The 21,340-nt window shown below is 42.3% G+C and overlaps 1 protein-coding gene across 3 annotated transcripts in view; it reads left to right on the top strand.

Moving 5' to 3' along the window:
• PHACTR1 (phosphatase and actin regulator 1) overlaps window positions 1-21,340 on the top strand; it is a 297,876-nt gene that overhangs the window by 257,594 nt on the left and 18,942 nt on the right. For all 3 annotated transcript variants that reach the window (XM_071736427.1, XM_071736425.1, XM_071736426.1), the window contains one exon: window positions 16,732-16,787. In XM_071736427.1, the coding sequence (XP_071592528.1) occupies window positions 16,732-16,787 (56 nt within the window). The remainder of the gene's footprint in view (window positions 1-16,731; window positions 16,788-21,340) is intronic.

Below are 21,340 nucleotides of genomic sequence, written 5' to 3'. Positions count from 1 at the left end.
CTCTAAAAATGCAAGAGTTTCATATGCAGGTTATTGTATGTGAGTAAACAGAATTGACTTTTTGGAGTGTGGGGCCTCTACTGAATAGGATTTAAAGTTTTATAAGTTTGTTTCATAAAGGATTAACTGTCTTTTGGACAGCTGTACCAAGAAAGTGGATATTCTTACTGTTACACCTGATAGTTATCAGGTTGGAATTTCACATGTCTTCCCTAAAACATAGTGTTAACACAAGGATCACTTAGACACGAGCAGGGACTGTTTTGCCTGTGTGCAGGAAAGTTACTACTGGTCTTTCAGAGGCAAGCATGGATTATGCTTATATTTCAGTGCACTGGGATTCATAAGCACCACACAGACCATATGTGGGGATTAAACTAAGTCCTTAGCCTCAGACCTGACTGTGTAAAATTACCATTTATGTTAATAACATTGGTGCAGTAGACCACATTAATGTGTCTCTAAGTATGCAGCCTGTAATATTCATTGCTTACCTTTCTGATGATAAACACTTTTCAAACCAGCAAACTAGAGAAAAAGCATGTTAGCACCAAGGTAAATTTAGTAACCTGGTACTTCACTGACAGCCCTGGACTCAGGAGGCAGTAACACTAATGGCTAAGGAGTAACTAATAAAACAAGCATTCAATATATTGTACTTGTTAAATGAGCAAGCATCTGAAAAATCCAGGCTGAACTATTTATCCTGCAGAATGTTTGAGGTTTGCAGCGTACTGGAAAAGTTTTCATTACTTCCTTTGTTGCAGTATTATAGACAGAAACAGTCTTCTTGCATCCCTGCAATCAACTAGCTTTGATTTAACAGCCAGCCTTGCAAGCAGGACACCCTGATCTCAAACAGCAGGAGCTGCAAAGGCTTCAGCCCACTTCTTCCATGGGGAACAGGAACACTGCCCGGGCCCCTTCTCCTGCACATGCACAGGGACCTCAGTTACCTGGTGGGGTGGTGGACAACAGCATTTGAGGGACCTTGTTCACCTGGTGGGATGGCAGATGTCAGCATGGTTGTTGGGGAGCATGCAGGGAGATGTTAAACTGTAAGTAAATGCTGTCCTTGTAAGACCCTCAGAGAAGCTGGAGGTCCCTGGCCATCTCCTATGAAGGTCTTTTCACTACCCCATCAGCTTCCCATCTCCAGCTAGGCCTGCAAGCAGCATGAAGAATGAGGTGCTTCAGCCTGTTTGGCTGCACTGGGAAGTTGGAGCAGATGACCTGTTGTCCCTGGCTTGCCTGGCAGGCAGCCCCTCTGACATGAGTTAGTTTGTTTGGAGTCAGTTTTATGGACACACTGCACATCAGTCTCAAAAAGTGAGGGGCAGCTTCCCTGATGAGAGTCTTGTACCCTTTTGAGTCTCCCCATCAGGGCATTCTCCAGCTGGTCCTAAAACCTCCCTCTGATTCTTTCAGAATGTAAAGCTGATGTCCGAGGGTCAGAACACCCCCAGAAACTCCATCCCTTGTCCCAGTAACAACTGAGTGTAAATGCCTGGTGTCATTGACCCTCAGGTTGGGCCAAGAATATTAACCCTTCATTTTGGGGGGCAGATATTTTTGCTGACATAGAGGGACTTGGGCAACTGCAGGATTCATAGAGCTATGTGATACTCCACCATTCATTCCATCGTCCCCCTCAGGCTACCAATTTAAGACTAATATTCTACTTCAGTTAGAAGAGCTGCCAACATCTTGCACTATGCTGTTTAATTCCAGTGAGTTAAGAGCTCCATCATGTTTTCTAATGTAAGATGACAGATGAAAAAAAGACTCTGCAGCAGTGAAAAGATGTGATTTTTGCCTCTGAAGCCTGTCACATGTGACAACTTTTGGGAGGTGTTTTTTTTTCCCTTTGTCTTCACTAATTCTTCTCTTAAGGGTCTTGTTTCTCCTGGTATTTCAGTAGTCCTAGTAGCTCCCCTCCACCCCACCCTGGTTCAAGATACTGTATAGCACTTGCCCTCAATCTCAGAAGCATTTTAGAGCAGATACAAAGACAGTGAAAGGAAAGTTCAAGGCATCCATGGAGGAATCCTAGGCATCACAGCTCACTCATCTCAGCATCCTCTCTGATCATTGCACACTTGACTGCCTCAGATTTGATTCTCCCACATGTCCATCACTGTTCCTTGCATTTCTCTCAGTTGGGTGCACTTGTCATTATACATGTCATGTCTTAACAATTAGTGCATGTGTCAAACAATGCTGCCTCACTATTCTGTGTAAAAGTGTGGCTGGAAGGATGAATTTGACCCAGTAGTACTAAAGATTTGGTGACATCTTCAGTTTCTTCAGTGTTTCTTTGACTGATCATGGCTACTTAGAGAACTGCCCAAAGGTCAGAGGAAAGCAAATGTCACTCCTATATTCAAGAAGGAGGAGTCAGAGAATTACAGGCCAGTCAGCCTCACCTCGATCACTGGTAAGGTAATGGAGCAGCTAATCCTGAAAACTATATCCAGGCACATAAAGGAAACGAAAGTCATCAGGAGGAGTCAACATGGATTCACAAGGGGAAGTTGTGTTTGATCAACATGATGAACTTCTACAGTGAAATAACTGGCCTGGTAGATATGAAGGAAGACATACGTAGTGTCTATGTAGACTTCAGTAAGGCTTTTAATATTGCCTCCCAGAAGATTTTCACAGTGAAGTTAATGAAGTATGGGCTGGAAAGTCAGACAGATTGAAAGCTGTCTGAATAGCTGGGTCCAGAAGTTGAGCAATGGCACAAAGCCTGGTTGGAAACCAATAATTAGCAGTATTCCCCAGAGGGTTAGTAATGGGTCCAGTCCCCTTTAACATCTTTCTTCAATGATCTGGATGATGAGCAGAGTGTACTCACAACAAACTTGCTGATCACAACAAACTGGGAATAGTGGCTGATGCACTTAGGAGGTCCTGCTGCCATTCAGAGGGACCTTGACAAGCTGGAGAAATAGACTGACAGGAATCTTCATGAAGTTCAACACAGGCAAGTGTCAAGTCCTGCACTTGGGGAGGAACAACCACATGCACCATGCTAGGGGACAATCAGCTGGGTAGCAGCTTGACAGAAAAGGATCTGGGGATCCTGATGGACATCAAGTTGGACATGAGCCAGCAACATGCCCTAAAAAGGCTGATAGTATCTTGTGCTGCAAGTGAAGGGGAGGTCATCCTTCCCCTCTGCTCAGCCCTGGTCATACTGGGGGTGCTATGCCCAGTGCTGACCTCCTCTGTATAACAGAGATACAGGGATATGGGAGAGAGTCCAACAAAGGGCCACAAAGATGATAAAGGCACTGGAATAACTCTCCCAGGAGGAGAGGCTTGGTAGAGCTGGGACTGTTCAGCTTCAAGAAAAGACTCTAGGAAGGAGCTTATCCGTGTGTTTAAATACCTGAAGGGAGAGTGCAAAGGGGATGGAGCCAGGGTTTTCTCAGTGGTGCCCAATGACAGGACCAGAGTCAACAGGCACAAACTGAAAGGAGGTGCTGGCTGAGAAACACTTTTTTTTCACTGTGAGGGTGACCAAGCACTGGCATAGGTTGCCCAGGGTGTAGTCTCCCTCCTTGAAGCCATTCAAATGCCTGTCTCTAGGGAGCCTTGCTTGAGCAGGGGTGTTGGACCAGATGACCTCCAGATGTGCCTACCAACTTCCACCATTCTGTGATAGCACAAGGTATTAAAAGAGCTGACAAAGTTAGCAACATCTTTGCTTTTTGAGGTGCACGCCATTGTTGGCTTTTTGTGTGCTTTTTGAACCCTGACTACCTTCACTCCCCTCAGTCTAATGTTACTTTGAATGTGCCTCATAAAGCTATTATGATGCAATGTTTGACAAATTTATTCTGCTTTGGGTTATTGCACAATGGCTTTGCCAACAGAGACAGTTTAGTCAGGTCACAAGCTCTGACAAAAGCCTGGCTATGACATGTAGACCATAAAAGTTGCTGGCTCACTTCAGTTCCAAGAGAGTATGGGATTAGCCCTGGAGACCAGACTCCTCATGCTCCTCTCCATGGAAAAAATTACCAGGACACAGTTTCTAAACAAGAACATCTCACAGGCACACTGTATTCACATGGAAATCAACTCCAGATGCCCAGCTTCCCCCAACAAGCATTTGTCCCAGCACTGCACCTCCCCATTCCCTCAGTCCACCTCTGCCATAGGTGGACCCCAGAGTCCTAGTTTTACTTCCAAGATTTTTTCCAATTCTTTGCACCTTTCTATAGCTCTTTTCTCCTTTTCTAGCTCTTTCAAGGCAGACTCTTAAGATCTGCCTTCTGAGTGGATCCAGAGACAATGAGCAGCAGTGTGTTGTTCTTTCTCTCTCTCAGAAACATCCCAGACACTGCAGTGGTGGTGTCTGCTATCTATGCAACAGCAGTGGTTGCCAGTAGTGCAAAGTACAGCAGTGTTCTAATGGTTCTAGTAAGAAAATAGGTTGGAAGCATGTATCTTATGCACGTTTTGCCAGAAACACTGCTCATCAGAGTTTGAAAATGTAGAGAATAGTAGTTGTGAGACTTTTTTTTTTTTGTGTGTGTGACATTTTTTCCTTCTCCCCTAGCAGCTGGTGTTCATTAGCTGGGCTCAGCAGAGCACCACTGCAGTCAAGGAGGAGCAAAGTTCTTACTAGCACTAGGCAATCTCCAGTCATGAGAGTGGGTCAAACACCCAATAAACTGTAAGGAATAGATATAATTTCAGTATACTTGTAAAGCAAAACACAAGTCCACACGGCTGTGGCCAGTAGAGGATGGAAGGAAGGTCTGAGAAAGTGTATTCTTCTTTTACTTAAGCTTAATGCTGATGCATGAGAAATTGCATGTTTTAAGCTAATAATGAAGTTGGGCAGATCTGGGAAGCAGGCACTATACCTGTTTGTCCAGGCCATCCTACCCAGCATGTTTTAGTAACAATCTGCAGCCTCTCGTAGCAGTAGACGCAGTTCCCAGTTTTACAAACACTTTGTGCATCATCAATACATTCTCAGAAAGGATTTTTGCCAGGACGAGTGTGCTAATTCCTTTTGTTACCTCCCTCCAAGCCCCTTCTCCTTGCCTTCACTGCAGGTGGATATGCAGGAAACAAGTGGATGCCACAAACTAGGGTGGCTAAAAGCCCAGGGTTGAGTCCTGGCACCTGAGTGTGGGCTGCAGGAGAATTCAGGCTTCTCTTATGGCATGTCAGCAGCCATGTGCAACAATACTTTGCTCAACTTGCATACAAGGTGTTTTAAATGTTAACTTTCTTCAGCCCCTGCCTGAATGCCAGCTACATAAACTGTTCAGACCTATGAAGAGCTAAAAACAACCACTAATTCAAGGCAGTCTTTAGTTGGAGGACAAATAATGGCAAAAATGCTGGGTTTAGTAGCACCTTAGTTTGAAAGGTGACAGGGAGGACATCTACAATGCTGTCACAATGGTGTTTAAGAAATGAAGTGTCTGAAGGATAAAGGAGAAATGTTTCTTTAGTTCAGCTGGGTCAGAACAGGTTTCTCCCCTATTACATATAAGAAAGATGAAAGATGTTGGGCATTCCCTTCCCCTCCTTAGTTCAGCATCAGCTCTAAATAAGGACACAAATAATAAAAAGAATACAGTTTGGGTTTTTTTTTCCCCTTAGCAGCTAGATTGTGGCAATGAAGCAGGTTTTTACATTGATAAAGTGTCAGGGGTGGCTGGGGACCGTGCAGGCAAGAGTACAGGTACCTGGTACTTGTTGGAAAACTGTGAGTGGAGGAACTTCAGTAGGGGTTGAGCTGGGCTTTCAAAACTTGGAGGAGAAAATGTAAAAAGCTGATGTCACACTATGCAGAAGATGAAGAGAAAGACTGCAGCTTATTCAGCATGGCACACAGGGTTTGACTGTCCCTCTGGAAGTGTTTTGTTTCATAGGGATTTTTTTTGTTTATTTTGAAGTTAAGAGTATTTGCCTGGAAATAGGGTCTTTGTTACTTTGGAGATTATTGGTTCCTGCTGCTAATTCCTTGTTTGATGCAATAAGCCTCTTTGTAACATTCCATTTGTTTTGCTGTGGAAATACTTACACAAAGCAACAACAACAAAAAAAGATTATCACTTTATGGTCAAAATTTTTAGCCTCTGGGTAATTACGTGCATCTCAGTAACTTGGAGAGACATAACTTGGAGAGTAATGTAGATGGGACAAGAATTCTCCTGAGTGAAAAATCTCTTATCATGCTTTTAGGCCACTAGATTTAAACCTAAAAGTGATGCTATAACTGTCCACAAATCATGGCTAATACCTTTTCAAAATAACTGCAGTTTCCTGAGGTGTGAGGGGTTTTAATTTTAACCAGGTGAACAAGTTGTGGGTTTTTAAAGGGTTTTTTATTTTTTTAAATCTTGGTATTTTCTGCCTCTGGTGCAGCATGTTTCCATTGATGTGCCATGAGAGGTTACAATTTAAAAAAAAATATTTCTGGACTTTGATAAACCACAAGAGGCAGAGGCTGACTCTGGCAGTGAAGGTCTTGAATAAAGAGCAGCTAGAATGGGGCAGGTTGTGTTCTTGAATGAGGTGGGAATTTATATAATGGGCAAATACCAGTGTAGATTTGGCCTTTTCTCTAGAAAGGTAAGAAATAAATTTGCAAACACTGATGTAGATACAAAAGAATCAATGTTGGGAAACGTATGCAAAGACCCAGCCTTATCAGCAGGTATCACAGATCCAGATGTGACTATTATAGGCCTAGGAATGACCCAGAGATTGCAACACTGCTGCTGGGGAGAGCTCTTTTTCTATCCTGTTTTCAGCAGATTTGTGCTTGTAGCTGCCATAGCAAGTACTGCAAAAAGAGTTGTGTCTACTGGGGTTGGTAGAATAAGGGAGATTTTTGTATTTCGTAGTCAGATGGAACAAAATAATTAACAAGTAGGTAGGGAAAAGTGAATAAAAATAGCAAATTTATTGTTACATTACATTATGCTGATTTTTATTACAAGTTGAAAACTAGCATTTTATTCAATGCATTCTTTAATGCTTTTTCTTTTTTTTTAAGAAAAGTATGTTTAGTGCCTACTCACTAAGACCTCACCTCTCCGATAATTTCTGACTTGCTGGAACTCAATTTTTCAGCAATTCTGCTGTTGGTCACAAACACTTCATCCAGCCCTAATTCTTAATCTTCACATGAACATTTTAGGCCATGGCCTTTTGCAGTAAGTCCCTGCTATTTATCACCTGCCTTTCACACAGTCTGGGGTTCTGAAATCCCACTGGCACAACATAGTTAATCACTCTTAAAGCTCTCAAATTTGTTCACTTCCTGGAATTTTCCACTTCAGTAACAAGAAAATGTGTAGGCACTGTGCTGTTTCCTATGCATCTTTTGTCCTAGAAACTGAATTACTGTTGTTGTGGGTTGCTAACACTGTCAACTTCTTTTAGAGAAGCATTTATTTGGAATTCTTGTATTGTTCTGTTCCAATTCACTGAGTAGTTTAGCTTTTGATTCATTTCTCAGAAAGTGGAGAAGTTGGAGATTTTTAAATTCACAATACCAATGTAAAGTGCCTGTTTGGAGATGAATTTGGTTTTCTTAGTAATGTTTGTTTGCCTTTCTTCATGCTGGCACTGGTAAAATGGTCTATAGCAAACCAATACATTCAGAGGACATCCATAATTCCTCTCTCCCCATTCCTTTATTGGTCTGTAGCTGCTGCAGTAACACAGGAGACTTTCTCAGGTTGTCCATGTAAGTGTTGAGCTTGCCATGAGCAAGCTACTGAAGCTCCCTGCACAAGCTTCCCTTGTGTTAAAACCAACAGCTTTTTGCATTTTGGTCCGAGATTTGCCACGTTGGTTATAGATTATTTGGACTGCCAACCAGAATTGGTCTGTTTGTTTTAAATGTCCCTGGCTTGATATTTTAGAGTCACAGATGTGTTAGCATGTATGTGAGTAACAAGATAGGGAGCTGTTGCTCTTTTAGTTAGATAAATTGCACGCTGACAGTGCTGGATGTGTAAAATACCTGCTAATGTACATACAGTCACTGTGGTCCATATATAATCACCATGTAGTCACTGTCATCCACAGAGGCCCATCAGGAGGTCTCATTTTTGTGCCAGCTAAATACAGGGAAGATGGTTCCTTCATTGCATGCTTCAGACCTTAGCTCTTCCACAGAGCCAGCAGCTGCTTCTCAGCATGGGCAAAATTTAAGATTGCGGCAGCAGATTTCTCAAAAAGGGAACCTTAGAGGAGAGGGGCACTGGGTTTTAAAAGGTTGTAGGAGGCTTGAGGTGTGGGGACTGTGTTTCCATTTGTCATCCCTCAGCTCCATGGGAGCTCCGTGGTTTCTTCACTGTCTCCAAAGGCCTTGTTCCCACCTAAAGCATCACTTCTGTGCCATCCAAGGCCACCAGACATGCTCAGGAGTCGCTGCTTTACTCCTCTATCAAACCATGCTCAGCCATGTGAGCTTCCCTGAGCCCTTCAGCAGCAGCAGACTGGGACTCCTTTGCAAATACATTAATGGTAATCCGGTCTCTTATGAATCTTTTGAATACAGGGTCACACATCAAAACTGATTAAGTGCAGAAGATGGCAGGAGAAATCTCCAAAAATTAGTATTTGGAACAAAAGAACATTGTATTTAACCAGAAAAAAAGAAAGTAACTTACTATGAGGAGTAAGGCATATAATGCTTCTAAGGTTTAGCATCTAAATTTTTCCTTCAAAAATGCATCATTAAAGACTCACTGCTGTAAATAAAAACTCTCTGCTGTTCACAGACACAAAACCACATTACTATGAAGAGAAGATATTTTAAAACAAACCAGTCACAATAATGCCTATAGAATGCAAGCATATCTTAACAGCTTAGATTTTTTTTTTTTTTTTTTTTTTTTGTGGTGCCATTTTATTCAGTCATTCACTGATTGACCTTGAACTGTAGATTATGGTCCCTTTAGCTTTGTAAAATCATCTTTTGGTTCAATATTATTACCTTTGGAGAAGCAAGTGTCTTCTCACAATGCTGTACAGACAACAGAACAATTGATAACATTTCAGAACATTTTTGTCTTTATTACAATGAGTTCTAATATCCATCTGTTTTTTCTGGCATGTTTTAGATTTCCAACCAGTGCTTTACTACATTTTTCCCTCCGGATTTCTAGCACTTAAAGACATCCCATTTTTGTTGCTCAGGATATAGATTCTTGAATTAGATAAATAGCAAATTCCCTTCTCTAAAAAAGATTTTTCTTTATTCCCTACTGCAGGTATTAGATATTTTGTTCTTGGAATTAGGGATGACAGATTTGAGAATTAAAGTTGCAAAGCTCATGTGGTATAACGATCTTAATTCTACCATGCCTTTTTTTAAATTATTTCAACTTTCATGATCATATTTTATGTGAACAACAAGCTTTTGGTGAAAAGGTTTGATCTTAATGAAACAGAGGAGGCTCCATTTTAGAGCTTTAGGTGTGACAGATGATCTTGCAGTGTTCCACATATCAGTAGGCATTTTGCAGTTAGTATTACTGAAAAGAAGAATGAAATCTGAAGATGTGTGTCTAGTGCTACTTAGGCTTCAACTTTAAAAAAGAGAAATTTCTTGGGGAAATGTAGGTGTGTGCATTGTGATACTGTGGTCTAATGAAAGACTGATGACTTGGGTTTGTCACTATTCACACTGCTTCTACTCAGAGTCATAGGACTATCTAGTAATTCCTTTATTTCTTTTAACAAAGTGCAGCATTCATGGCCCAAGATGATTCTGCTTGATTTGGGTATTTTAAAGAAATTTGTTCTGCATATGTCAGACAAGATTGTGACCTAATGCACACATAAAGAATTGTTGAAATCTACATTTTTTATGAGATTCTTTCCCCAGGACACCTAATCTGGGCAGCCTGTTCTTTCTTGGGGAGCTTGTAACTTTCCCAGAAGTAAATCGAAGTCATACTAAAACAGTGCCTCAGTCAGCTGAAACAGAAAAAATACATTATTTGAATTATGAGTCAAAAATGGATTCACATGGGCTAAAGAATGAGAAAACCAGTTGGTCATGTCTAGAGCTTTATACAAAGGGCCAGCTTGGTTATATTTTGGTTATATATTTCATGTGTTTTTACAGATGCTTGAGCAAGCAGAAAATTTGCTGATTATTTTTCCTGAATATTCTCACTGCAATCTAGACCAGGCACAGCCTGAAAGTTTATACTGAAGCTGTTTCTCAACACAAAACCAATTCTGGGATAAGCAGAATTTGAAGGGTATAAAAGACTGCTTCGAGAATAAATCACACAGTCTGAATAATCTTATTGATTTTATTTGAAAAATCTGTTTTTTCTGCAGAGCCAAGTTGGATACATGTTACGAGAACTGTTATTTGGTTGATTCACGTGGCAAACAGCTCTGCATTTCTTGCAGCACACTAGGAAGAAGGGCTGAGCAAAAGCATTGCCTCTCTTCTCCATGACACAGGACTGGAGTAGATGGTCCAGTCCAGGGAACAAACTGAGATGCAGAAGTACCTTGCTAGCAAGGCACTGTCAGAAAGTACTTCTATCTTTAACTGATACTCAAAAATGATCAAAACCATCACTTCCTACCAAAATTCTCTAACTAGTTCTCATCTCAATTCCATCTCAGTGACCTTCCATCTATTTTCCCAGGGATGAACAGAGATTCTGCACACTTTGGTCTGCCCTTGTCATTGCCACAGACTGCTTTGTAGCTGCAGAATCACCACCATCTCCCAGGTGCTGAATGTTTAAAATCAGCAGGGAAGTGGAGAGCAGTCATTACATGGTAACTAAATGTTGGCTAACACTTCTTATGGTTTTACTGTCTTAACTTTGCAGGAAAAGGAGTTATAGGGCGTATTACCATGACTGCTACTAGGAAACTAGTCACACAGGAAAGAGAGCTTAAAGGAAGAGATTATGTAGCTGACAAATTAGCCAACATCTTAATGGAATCTAGTACAGGCATTTTAATGGTGTAAAGCTCTTATATTTGCTTCTTTGGGTAGGGATTTTCTATTTAATATGCCTTAAGTTTATTCACTCATTGATAAAACTGTATTTAATCCCATTTTCTAAATCCTTTTAGGAGAAAGATAGTTCTCTGTAGACTCTAGAGACTGGCTGGCAATATCTGGGCTGATACTTTAGAGAAAGCTTCAGGCTTGCTCATAGTGCTGTGACATAAGGAAAGGAGATAGTTCATTCCTGCCCCCCTGCTAACTGTTAACTGGCAGAAACAAATTCAAGATTTTCTTCCTCTCCATCTTTCTCTTCCAGTTTTCTGTATTTGACATGGGAGTGCAAAGAGCCCCTGGTAGCCTATACTTCATCAGCATTGCTTTGCTATCAGCTTTTTTATTGGAAAAGGCAAGCTAAATTAAGCAGCAGTAAGATTCTTTACTCCCTCATGATGAATTATGAAGCTGATGTAAACCAGCACAGTTCTACTGGCATCAGACATCCTCAGTTATTCAAACTAAAGAGCAATGTGGCCAGTTGTTCTTTGTAGCATCTGGCTTCTCACCTGCCCAGCTCAGATTTACTCCTCTCTTAGAGCAATCTCTATGATGCTGTGAACCCCTTTGCCATGGAGTAAAAAGATTCACATCTACAGAATAAATTCAGGGGTTGCTCCAGAAGTTATGCCCCACTGTGCTCAGAAGTTGCTCTACATCTGGGTGACCTGTGTCACCAGGAAGAGCTGCGGAAGCACGGATGGTCTCCGAGATGTTTTGGTGATGTTCCAAGCAACTCAAAATACTGCTTCATGTGCAGTTGTCACCACCTGTGACCTGTTTGCCAACTGGTCCTGCTCTTGAGTCATGCATGCCAGATGTCACCATTCAAGAGCTGGTGAGTTCTGCCTCTGGTATCTGCAAACACTGAGAGTTAACAAGCCTGGCAAATATATGGGGCATAATTTTCCAGCAAGCCCTGCACTATATTCACAGCCATTAAGCATACAGATGACCCCATACTAAGCTCTTAGATTTTCTTACCCTCTAGGCAGAAGCAAAGGTGAATTCCTGATGCTTAGGAAAAACCCATCCAGCACTGTCCTGTTCACACAACAGTGAGCTGGAAGTCATTAACCAGCTCTTTCTCAGAGGTCATCAATACAAGAAACTAAGGACAAAAAACCTGCAACAGGCAAGGCAGCCAGGAGTTCCTTGCTGCAAAGGTGCTACCAGACACAAGGCCTGCAAGAACCTGACGCTCAGTCCCACAGCAAGTTGGCTTTCTGTCCTGAGAGCCCTCTGGTTATGGAGCAGGGTAGGCATCACTGTGTGGGCACTTCATTTAAGTGTTTTATATTGCCTGGGACAATGTACAGACAGTTTTTGCTTTTATTGCTCTTCCAGGACACTGCCACATTGAGCAGAAACTTCCCATTCTGAGTTCTCAGTTTGCTGGGCAGGTTCCAAACTGTAGCATCCATCAGTCATTCCTCTGGATCCCTGAAGTGATTATACCCCTACCAGCCAATACTTTGTGTCTAATGCAATCTGTTTTGCACAGTTGTCCCTCCTACCCCAAAACTCCTACTCATTCACCATGAGGTGTCCAGCACAGAGCAAATTAAAGATTAAAAAATAAAAAAACAAACAAAAAACAAAACCAAATAAGCAACCCACACACAATGTCCTTACAAAGAGCTGCTCAGAAAATCAGTTTTCTGTCAAGTTTATCTCTCTAAATGTGAGAAAACTGTTTTATTTTTCACTGACAATCTCGTTTGGATATTATTTTTTAGTGAAAACCTAACAAGGCTTTCTTCACATCACTATAAATCTTAGGATGGTTTTTGTTGTAGTAAAACCTTTGTCACTGTATTTGCAAAACTGCTATTAACTACATTGCAAAAACATATGAAGTATAAACCAGGCAGTGCACTGCAAAGCAAATTACGAAAAAAAACCCCAAAAAACCCAAAATTTTCCTGTCCCCTTGAATGTCTGAAGGTTATTGTAAAACTGCATGAATAGCCAAGCATGTTCACACAAGAGATTTTCGATACAGAAAGCACTGGTAAAAGTTGTTACTTTTTCAGGCCTGCCTTGCCTGTGCCTTGGCCAGACACCTCTGCTGGTACAGCCCCATGAAACAGCCCAAGTTACGTCCCTGTTCAGCAGCAGCAGCTCACATCCCTCTCAATTCTTACAGTTTTCACAGGCAGGTCTGTTCTTTGCTGCTGCACCAGGCTCCTTCCTCACCTCCACTTTCTCCCACTGATTCTGATTGTGCTGCTAATGAGACACTTCTTGACTGACCTCTGGCCTCTTGACAGCCTCATGCAGCCCCTGTGATGTTAAATGAAGCAAGGCACAGCAGCAATCCAGCAATCAAACCACTGAAATCAACCCCTGCGAGCTAGGTGGGCTTCATTAGTATTTTTTTTTTCAATTCTGGGCAGCACAGGAAGGAAGGTGGAAGAGAGGAGGTATCACGCCTGGTGTTTGCCAAGATCAGAGCAGTGGACTGGAGATGGTATACTGAAATTTGGTGTGGAAAAACCCATATCTTTGCAGCCATGGTAACAAAGCAATAGTTACTTACGTTTTTTGATTTACAGGATCAGTAACTAGTATCAGGATTCTTAAAAATTGTAACATTAACATCTGGCTCAACATCTGTCAAACCTAGAGGTTAAGAGGCAAGAAAAAGGAGCTAAAAATAAGCTCTTCTGAGGAACTGGTAGAGTTTTCATAACACCCAAAAATAGTTTGGGAGCAGAAGTCACTGAAGCAGCAAGAGAAGAAATGAAATTAAAAGAGCAAGAGATGAAGAACTAATTGTAAGAGCTTGGAAGGGAAAGGCTGAAGAAAAGGCTGGATTTGTTTGAGCAGCTCAAGGAGGGACTCACAAGAAAGAAGCTCAGTCAGTCCAAAAGGATGATGGGAATAGGGATGTATCCACAGTTCATGGAGATGAAAACAAACACCAGTACTGGAGGCCAGGTACTTTCACAGCTTCTATTCATTATCTTCTTTGTTCTGCAGCTGTGCTTCACCATTTGCACTCTAAGAACTTTGTTCCACTACAAGGCTACCTTGTCTTTTCCTGATGCCTAAGTCTTGCTATCAAAAATTCTTGGGTCTGTAAGTGTCCAGAAGCTATCAACAACCCATGAATGCAGATAGCTTCAGATCTCTAGAATGTATCTGTCAAAAGTGTCTTGGCTTTCTCTGCCATTGTAAGTTCATCTCTTGAAAGTGGTGTTCATCATTTAGGCAGGAGCACGCTGCAACCTGAACAGGGTGGAGATCTCTAGAAAGGGATCTCTAAAATAATTTTACTGACAGTGGGGGAACACAGACATTCTTGGCTGACTTTCACTAGGGACTCAACTGGGGAATAATCCCACAATCTATAGATCTCTGAGCAGCACAGGAGGAGGGAAGGCATGTAAATACCAACAGCATACTTGGGAGAAATTTCTGTTCTCTTTTGTGGATGCAGTGACACAGTGAAGTGCAAGCTTTGTTTAAATACATCTTCTTTGTGTCAGGTACCTTAGTAAACACACAGAAGACTTGGTCCTTTTTTGTAAATCACCTGTGTGGATAGGGAATACTTCTGCCTTTTGTTAGAAATGCTCCAGTGTGAACTGTACTTGACAGAACTATTAGCTCAGTCCTTCAGTCCCTGTATTCTTGGAAAGGGGAGGACCTTTTCAGGAACAATCTGGGCAGACTAATTTCTCCTCTTACTTGTGTGATGTTTGTTTATGTAGAAGCAGCCACACCCTGGATGGCTGGAGTCTGCCTTTTTCAACCATCTGCTGCATCCTCTTGAAGAGCATCGTGGTGCTTTTTCACGATTAAGAACACTATATAACTCGACTCCTGCAGCCACATAATCCTGCTAAGAGTGGCAGCTTTTTCTCTTTGATTCTTATGTGCTGCTAGAAATAAAGTACTTTTAATTGCTTCATAGTCCTAAGGTGAAGTCTCCCATTAGCAACAGCTACTGTATCTTAAAGACAGTAATAGCAAACATTTTAATAGCTTTTTCTGTCTTCAAAGTACTTTGCAGAAATCCTTTACTTCTGAATTAAAGATGAGTTTCTGTCCCTTTCAACACTTTTCCAGTGAGAGACTGTTCCATCTGCCATGGGAAAGAGACAAAGTTAATGATTCCAAAGGCTCCACTGGTACAGGGCCATCTTCTGCTGTTTTGTTTTTGTGGTATAAAATGGCCCCAAAGGATGTATGGCTGGTATTGCCTCTGCTGGTGGAAAACCTCAGGCTCTCTGAAGTCAGATGTTTGTTGCATTTCTGCCTTTGTGTAGCTGGTGTAGGGGATGGGCTCAAACCCACCCCGTATGCTTCAGGCCTGGTTTTAACCTAAATACGAGAAAATACTTCTTTACTATGAGGCTAACAGAGCACTGGAACAAATTGCCTAGAGAGGTTGTGGAGTCTCCATCCCTGGAGACATTCAAAAATCCACCTGGATGTGTTCCTGTGTAATCTGCTCTAGGGGATCCTGCTCTAGCAGAGGGATTGGACCAGATGACCTCCAGAGGTCCCTTCCAACCCCTACCATTCTGTAATTCTGTGCACTACACAGGTTGGGAGGGGCTGGGGTATGGACCTGGCATACAGGTGAGCTCCTGGCTCTGGATAAGGGTTTGGGAATGTGTGCTTATCACCAAGCAGTGACTCAACCTCTGTTTTGTCAGACATCCCTCATCCAGCCTGGCAGAGACAGACACGTTTCAATGAGCTTCAGGTTGGGGGAAGGCTTCATCACAGAAGATGAAGCCATGCAGCCAGTGTTCATATCATGCTTCCTATAGTACCCAGTACCTCACAGGGGAACAAGTGAGCTGACTGGCAAAAGCTGGGGCCCCCAAGTTGGAAACATCTCTGCATGACCACGTCCAAAGGCAGAGGAGGCTCTGTCCTGTCACTGGCATCACTGACAAAACTCCCATTGACTCAGAGGAGAGTATGAGGAGGCCCAACAGTGTTGACTTCTGATGTCATCTCTCTGGTTTACTTTGCTTTCCAAAGACCCCTTTGTGTTTCTCTCCCTGGCTTTGTCTTCTGAATATTCAGACCATTTTTATGCTCGGGGACCCCATTAGTAATTAGATTGTGTTTGTTGTGACCCTATTAAGTGCAGGTTGACTAGCAAGTCACGCTGATCCTTTGGTGTAAGATTTAATAAAAGCCATGAGAGGAGGAGGAGGAGGAGGAGGGAAGCGAGGGTGTGGAGGAGGAGGGCTGCTATTGTTCTGCCCTCAGTGCTGCCAAACCATCCCTTGTTTTCTCTGTGGGCTGCCCGTACTCAAACACTGTTTGAACAAACGGGGCGCAGTCGGGAGGCTGGGGAGAGGGCAGCGAGAGGGGTAGCCGGGTCTTAGCTAGAAATACTTGTGCAAGTCAGGAAGCAGGCATGGGAGGAAGGAAATTAACTGGAGCCATCTGTGGAGCTTAGCTCTCAGCAGCTCTGCCTGGGGTAGGGGTGGGAGAGTCATGCCCGAGATGACATAACGTGTTTTGTCTCTCGTGAGCTGGAAACAGAGGAAACTGCGAAAGCGAAGCATGGTCTGTGTCACGCCTGGTCTGGATGTACCAAGTACATAATGGAGCAGTGTCAGTGCTTTCTGCTCTGCTTTTCACACCCCGAAATAACTCTTCAAGACAGAGAACTGAGGAGAATGTGATATGGTCCAAAAACTGATCTTGGACTTTTTTCGCAGACGACTGAGCCAGAGGCCAACAGCTGAAGAATTGGAGCAGAGGAACATACTGAAACGTAAGTCCTGGTACCACTCATGTTTAACCTGAAGCCAGCTAGTTTGGGTTAGTTTGGGTGTATGTTGGGTGCTTGCATCATTAATAATAATAAAGTGCATCGTAGCTGTAAATAAGCTTGCAAGTCTGTGGCAATATCTAGAGCTGCAGAAACAATTGTTGAAAATCAGAGTCAGTAAATTTGCAAGAATGAACAATCAAAAAAAAAAAAAAAAAAAAAAAATCCAGACATTGAATTTCCTTTGCAGGTCCTGTTCCAAACTGAGCTCTGTCATTCTGAAAAGCCTTTATCCAGCTCTAACACAGATGAGCATCCTGTTATAAGTTAGTAAAGACTAACTTGGCATGGCTTGATTAGTTTCCTAAAAATCTTCACAGCAATCTAGACTAGGTGGAGCCTTTATTCAATTTTAAAAAAAAACAAAACCAAACAGTGTGACTCTGGATTATTTCCATGAAATGTTCCCTTGAAACTCTTCCTTGAAACTGGCCAAAAACCTCTGGTAGATGCTCAGAACATTAAATGATGTTTTAAATGGACCAAATACCATTTAGAGAACCTGGTCTGAGTTAAGTTAGATACATTGCCTTCAGCTTCAGGGAAAGCAAGGCTGAGTCTAGCACAAATTTCATAATCTCATGAATGAATACGGATAAAAACAAACACAGCTTTTTTACTCCCATTGAAATGGTTTGAATATAAAAGTTTTTTTAAAAGCTGTTTATCTAATTGGTGTTATTTTGGAAACAGCAGAGAATAGAAACAAGTTCTCTCCTTTTTAAGTTAGTAACTCAATCATTCCAGGGAATCTAAAAAAAAAAATACTACAGAAAAAAGTAATTCTAAATGGTACCTTAAAATACCATGTATATTTAGGAAGGTCCCTAATTTACCTTCTGTTGTTCAAATAGCTGCACTGTATGTAATCACAAAAGTGTGGTAGTAGAAGAATAATTCTGTGAAAATTAGCAGCATTGATTCATTAAAGACTTCAAAATAGAATTTATACCAAGTTCATGACAACATTAACGCTCAGCAGGGTTTTTCCATCTGCTCATGCTACGTGTGGCAGCCCATGTAGAAAGAGGTACCCCTGTCAGTGCAAACAGGAGAAAAGACTGGGCAGTAGTGTCAAGGGGGAGCCAAGGCTGCCAGGAAAACCTTTGTTTGAAGCCAGCCCTCCATTGGTATCTGTGCTCCTTCTGTCTTCTCCCAACTGGAGAAGTCAGGGGCAGAAGCTGGGGAAAGAGGTGGCACCCCCAGGTGTGATCTGATTGTCTCACAGGGTGGTAGCAGGGGAAACCTGTGATGTGATGGATGCCAGGCTCAGGCTAGGGAGGACAGAGGCCAATTCTCTGAGCATCTCATGTTGTCATCCCGGGACTTGCCACCAGCAGGACCCAAAATGTGTCATGCACCACCTGGCACTGGTGCGTGACCAGTAAACACCACCCTAGCACTGGTGAGGGTGGCTCGGGGGAGGTGGGGGCCTCAGGGAGCTGTTTTGGTAGCAGTAGTTTGAAACTTTGTCAGGCAAGAGGCAGCATCTCCAGCACTGAGTGTCTTAAAGATTCCTAGAGGACACATTCCAAGCACAGCAATCATGTAGCGACCTGAAGATTTCTTAAATTTCAGAGAAATTATCCCCTGAGTCACAGAAGTTTAATTTTGAATTTAATAAAGGCTCTCAAATGACATGGATATGTTTGAAATATGCTGAAACCAGAATTATATTGTATTTCCTAAAGGGAATTTTTGTAGCTTGGTTCCTAAAGACAGATCTGCCCCAAAACATGTGTGTCTTCATTGACAAACAATAATTACATGAAAAAATAATGTGGTATTTCCAAGGCATCTCAACTTTTGGTGAAGCACAGCAGGAAAGGAACAAACAAAAGTTACATATTTAAAAGAAAGAAAGCAAGCATAAAAATGCTCCACTATTAAGCAGGTAAATATAATGTGTCTGCTATGTACAGCACCACTTTGTGTCCTTGCCCTATATTTATGAGAAAAGGAATTAAAAAAAAATCTAATGGAGCCTAGAGAGAGACACAGGAAACAATAATGAAAAGAGTGTAAATTCTCAGGATAACCAAGTCATGCTGTTTGCAAAAGCACCATTCATAGCACACATACATCCCCATAACAAAGAAAACCAAGCAACCTCTCAGGCAGAGGAAGCAGCATTTCCACTGCAGTTAGAGCTGCAGTCTCCTTAATGCAAATGTCATGTCTGGTACCATGATGTTCCTGTTACACGTGTAACCATATTAGTGCTCATTCTTATGGGAAGACATGAGGCAAAATGTGGTTGGACATCCAGTCTTTAAACATGAGATGAGCACTTCCTAACTCTGTGCTTTTGCAATAATTATGAGATGGTCAGGTTTGATGAACTGCAAGGGCAGAACATCCATTGCAGGGGTCCTGCTGCTTGCTGGTAGCAACAGTAAGATCACAGCAGCCACAGCAGAGAAACCAACAACAGGGACACTGGTGCTTGAAAGCTCCTTCAGTGAAGTATACCCAATTCACTGACTCTTATTTAAGTCAAAGACACATAGCAAGAGGAGTCCTGACCTTCTGGGTTAGTGTGAAGACTAAAGAACACCTTTTGCAGCTAATACTTGCTGGCCAGGTTTATGAGGAAGGGTGCCTGAATCCCACTCCTGTACCACCCCTGTCCTGCTTCTCAGATAGATGCAAGCACTTGAGTTGTCAGCCTAGTGTATTCAGCCTTGCATAAATTTCTTAGAAAAATGATGGCTAGGTAGTCTCCAAATGTCTCAGACTGTACTGGGGTACATTTCACACTGGCACAGAAATCAGGCCTGAAAATTGCACCCACACCGACTAACCCTCACACACCAAGGTCTAGGGAAACAAAACCTCTCCTGAACACTTAAAATAAAATAAAGGAGTGGTTTTGTAGCTTCACAAGAACAGCATAGCTTAATTAACTTTAAAGGAAGAGCTAAAACAATGTAACTTTTTTGTTTCAGAGGAAAATGTATTCCTAATGGCCATCTTGTACCTACCTAAGGCTTTCAGCCAACTTTGGCTGTCTTTGGATGTGGGTGGCTGGGCTGAGAAATAAGGAGAAAAAAAGACATCATATGCCAAGTACAAAAACGAATGGCCATAACTAAGTTCTATACATAACTCCTTGGCTGCCTGCAGTTCTGCCTTGACTCTGCGTGGGCTCTGTTTAATGCTATGTCTCTCTGGTTTAATCATACAAAGATCTATAAGTGGCTCTGCTCTGGAGAGCAGGCATTTGCAGGACCAGCTCCTCTGAATTTGAGACAGAAAGAGAAGAGCAAAATTGTTAGAGGAGCAGTTACTAGAAGAGAATCCATCCCATTAAGGACAGGAACCATTGAAAGAGGGGGAAATATACCTATCAGTGTAGGCATTCCAGTTATCATTTTTAAAATCATTTGTGAGTCCCTGCTGTCTTCTGTGTTTTGTTTTGATTTGTTGTTTTGTTGTTTTTTTTTTAACTCCAGTATCAATTTCCTTCCTTCAGAAAACATAAGCAGTATTTTTGGTAAAATGTCATTTCAAGGTCAGAAACGTATTGTAAGACATCACGACATTGACTGGCACTTTGTCCACTCCTACTGAAGTCAGGGGGAGGTTGCAGCAGACCTGTCAGCATCGCTTGCCACTCTGGCAGGGGTGCCTGCTTCTCCCACAGGATCAGCAGAAAGGAATGTGGGACTCCCCCTTGGGTTTAATTCAGTTTAATTGGATAACTGAAATGAAGCCACTTATCCCAAACTGGCCTTCAAAGTCCGTGATCTCCCTTGCAGAGAGTTATTCCAGCCTGAGCTGGTCCTGTCTGAGTGAAGATGAGAATCACACCAGGGGCACAGGGTACTCGTTGGAAAAGCTGAAAAGTTGTGTTTGCTCTTGTCTGTTATGCTCAAATGTGATGGGAGCAAGGAGCAATTCAGCCATCAGTGAAGCAGTGGAAACAGATCCTGACTGACTGAGGAGCTGAGCACCTAGAAACATGGGCTGTTAGTGACTTTCAGTGAAGTGCAGTGGAAAGACAGGCATGACAGACTGCTCCTAAGTTGTAGAATAGTATACTCAAATGTTATTGACCTTTTGAGTGCTAATAGTTGAGACTTGCCCTGGGAAGTACTTGTAATGTGACCTTTTGCCTTCCTGTTGAAACAGGATTGCCCTCAGACGTGCTTTAATGCTCCAGTGAGATGCTGTGAAAGCCCATGACAGAAGGACACTCTCTCCTTACCCTGCTCAGGTCATGGGGAGTTGAAAATTTTGCTTGGCATCTCTATTCTGATTTCTTTTCCCATTCTCTCTGAAGAGTAGCTGCAGAGAAATAATTCTGTAGATGGGAAAAAAAGAAAGAAAGAAAAAAAAAAAGCACAAGTTTCTTTTCCAACCATTGACCTTGCAGCCTTGCAGAATCCAAGCGTATCGTCACTAAACCCCTTGAGGACACCAGGCCTGTGGGCAGGGAGATAACAGTTTCTAAAGAGCTGGCTGGCTGCCTGGCCCTTCTAGAAAGTAACACA

This window comes from Heliangelus exortis, chromosome 2, assembly GCF_036169615.1.
Source record: "Heliangelus exortis chromosome 2, bHelExo1.hap1, whole genome shotgun sequence".
NCBI classification, from domain to species: domain Eukaryota; kingdom Metazoa; phylum Chordata; class Aves; order Apodiformes; family Trochilidae; genus Heliangelus; species Heliangelus exortis.
Note: the sequence above shows the minus strand (reverse complement) of the source record. Positions and strands in the feature narration are given on the sequence as shown.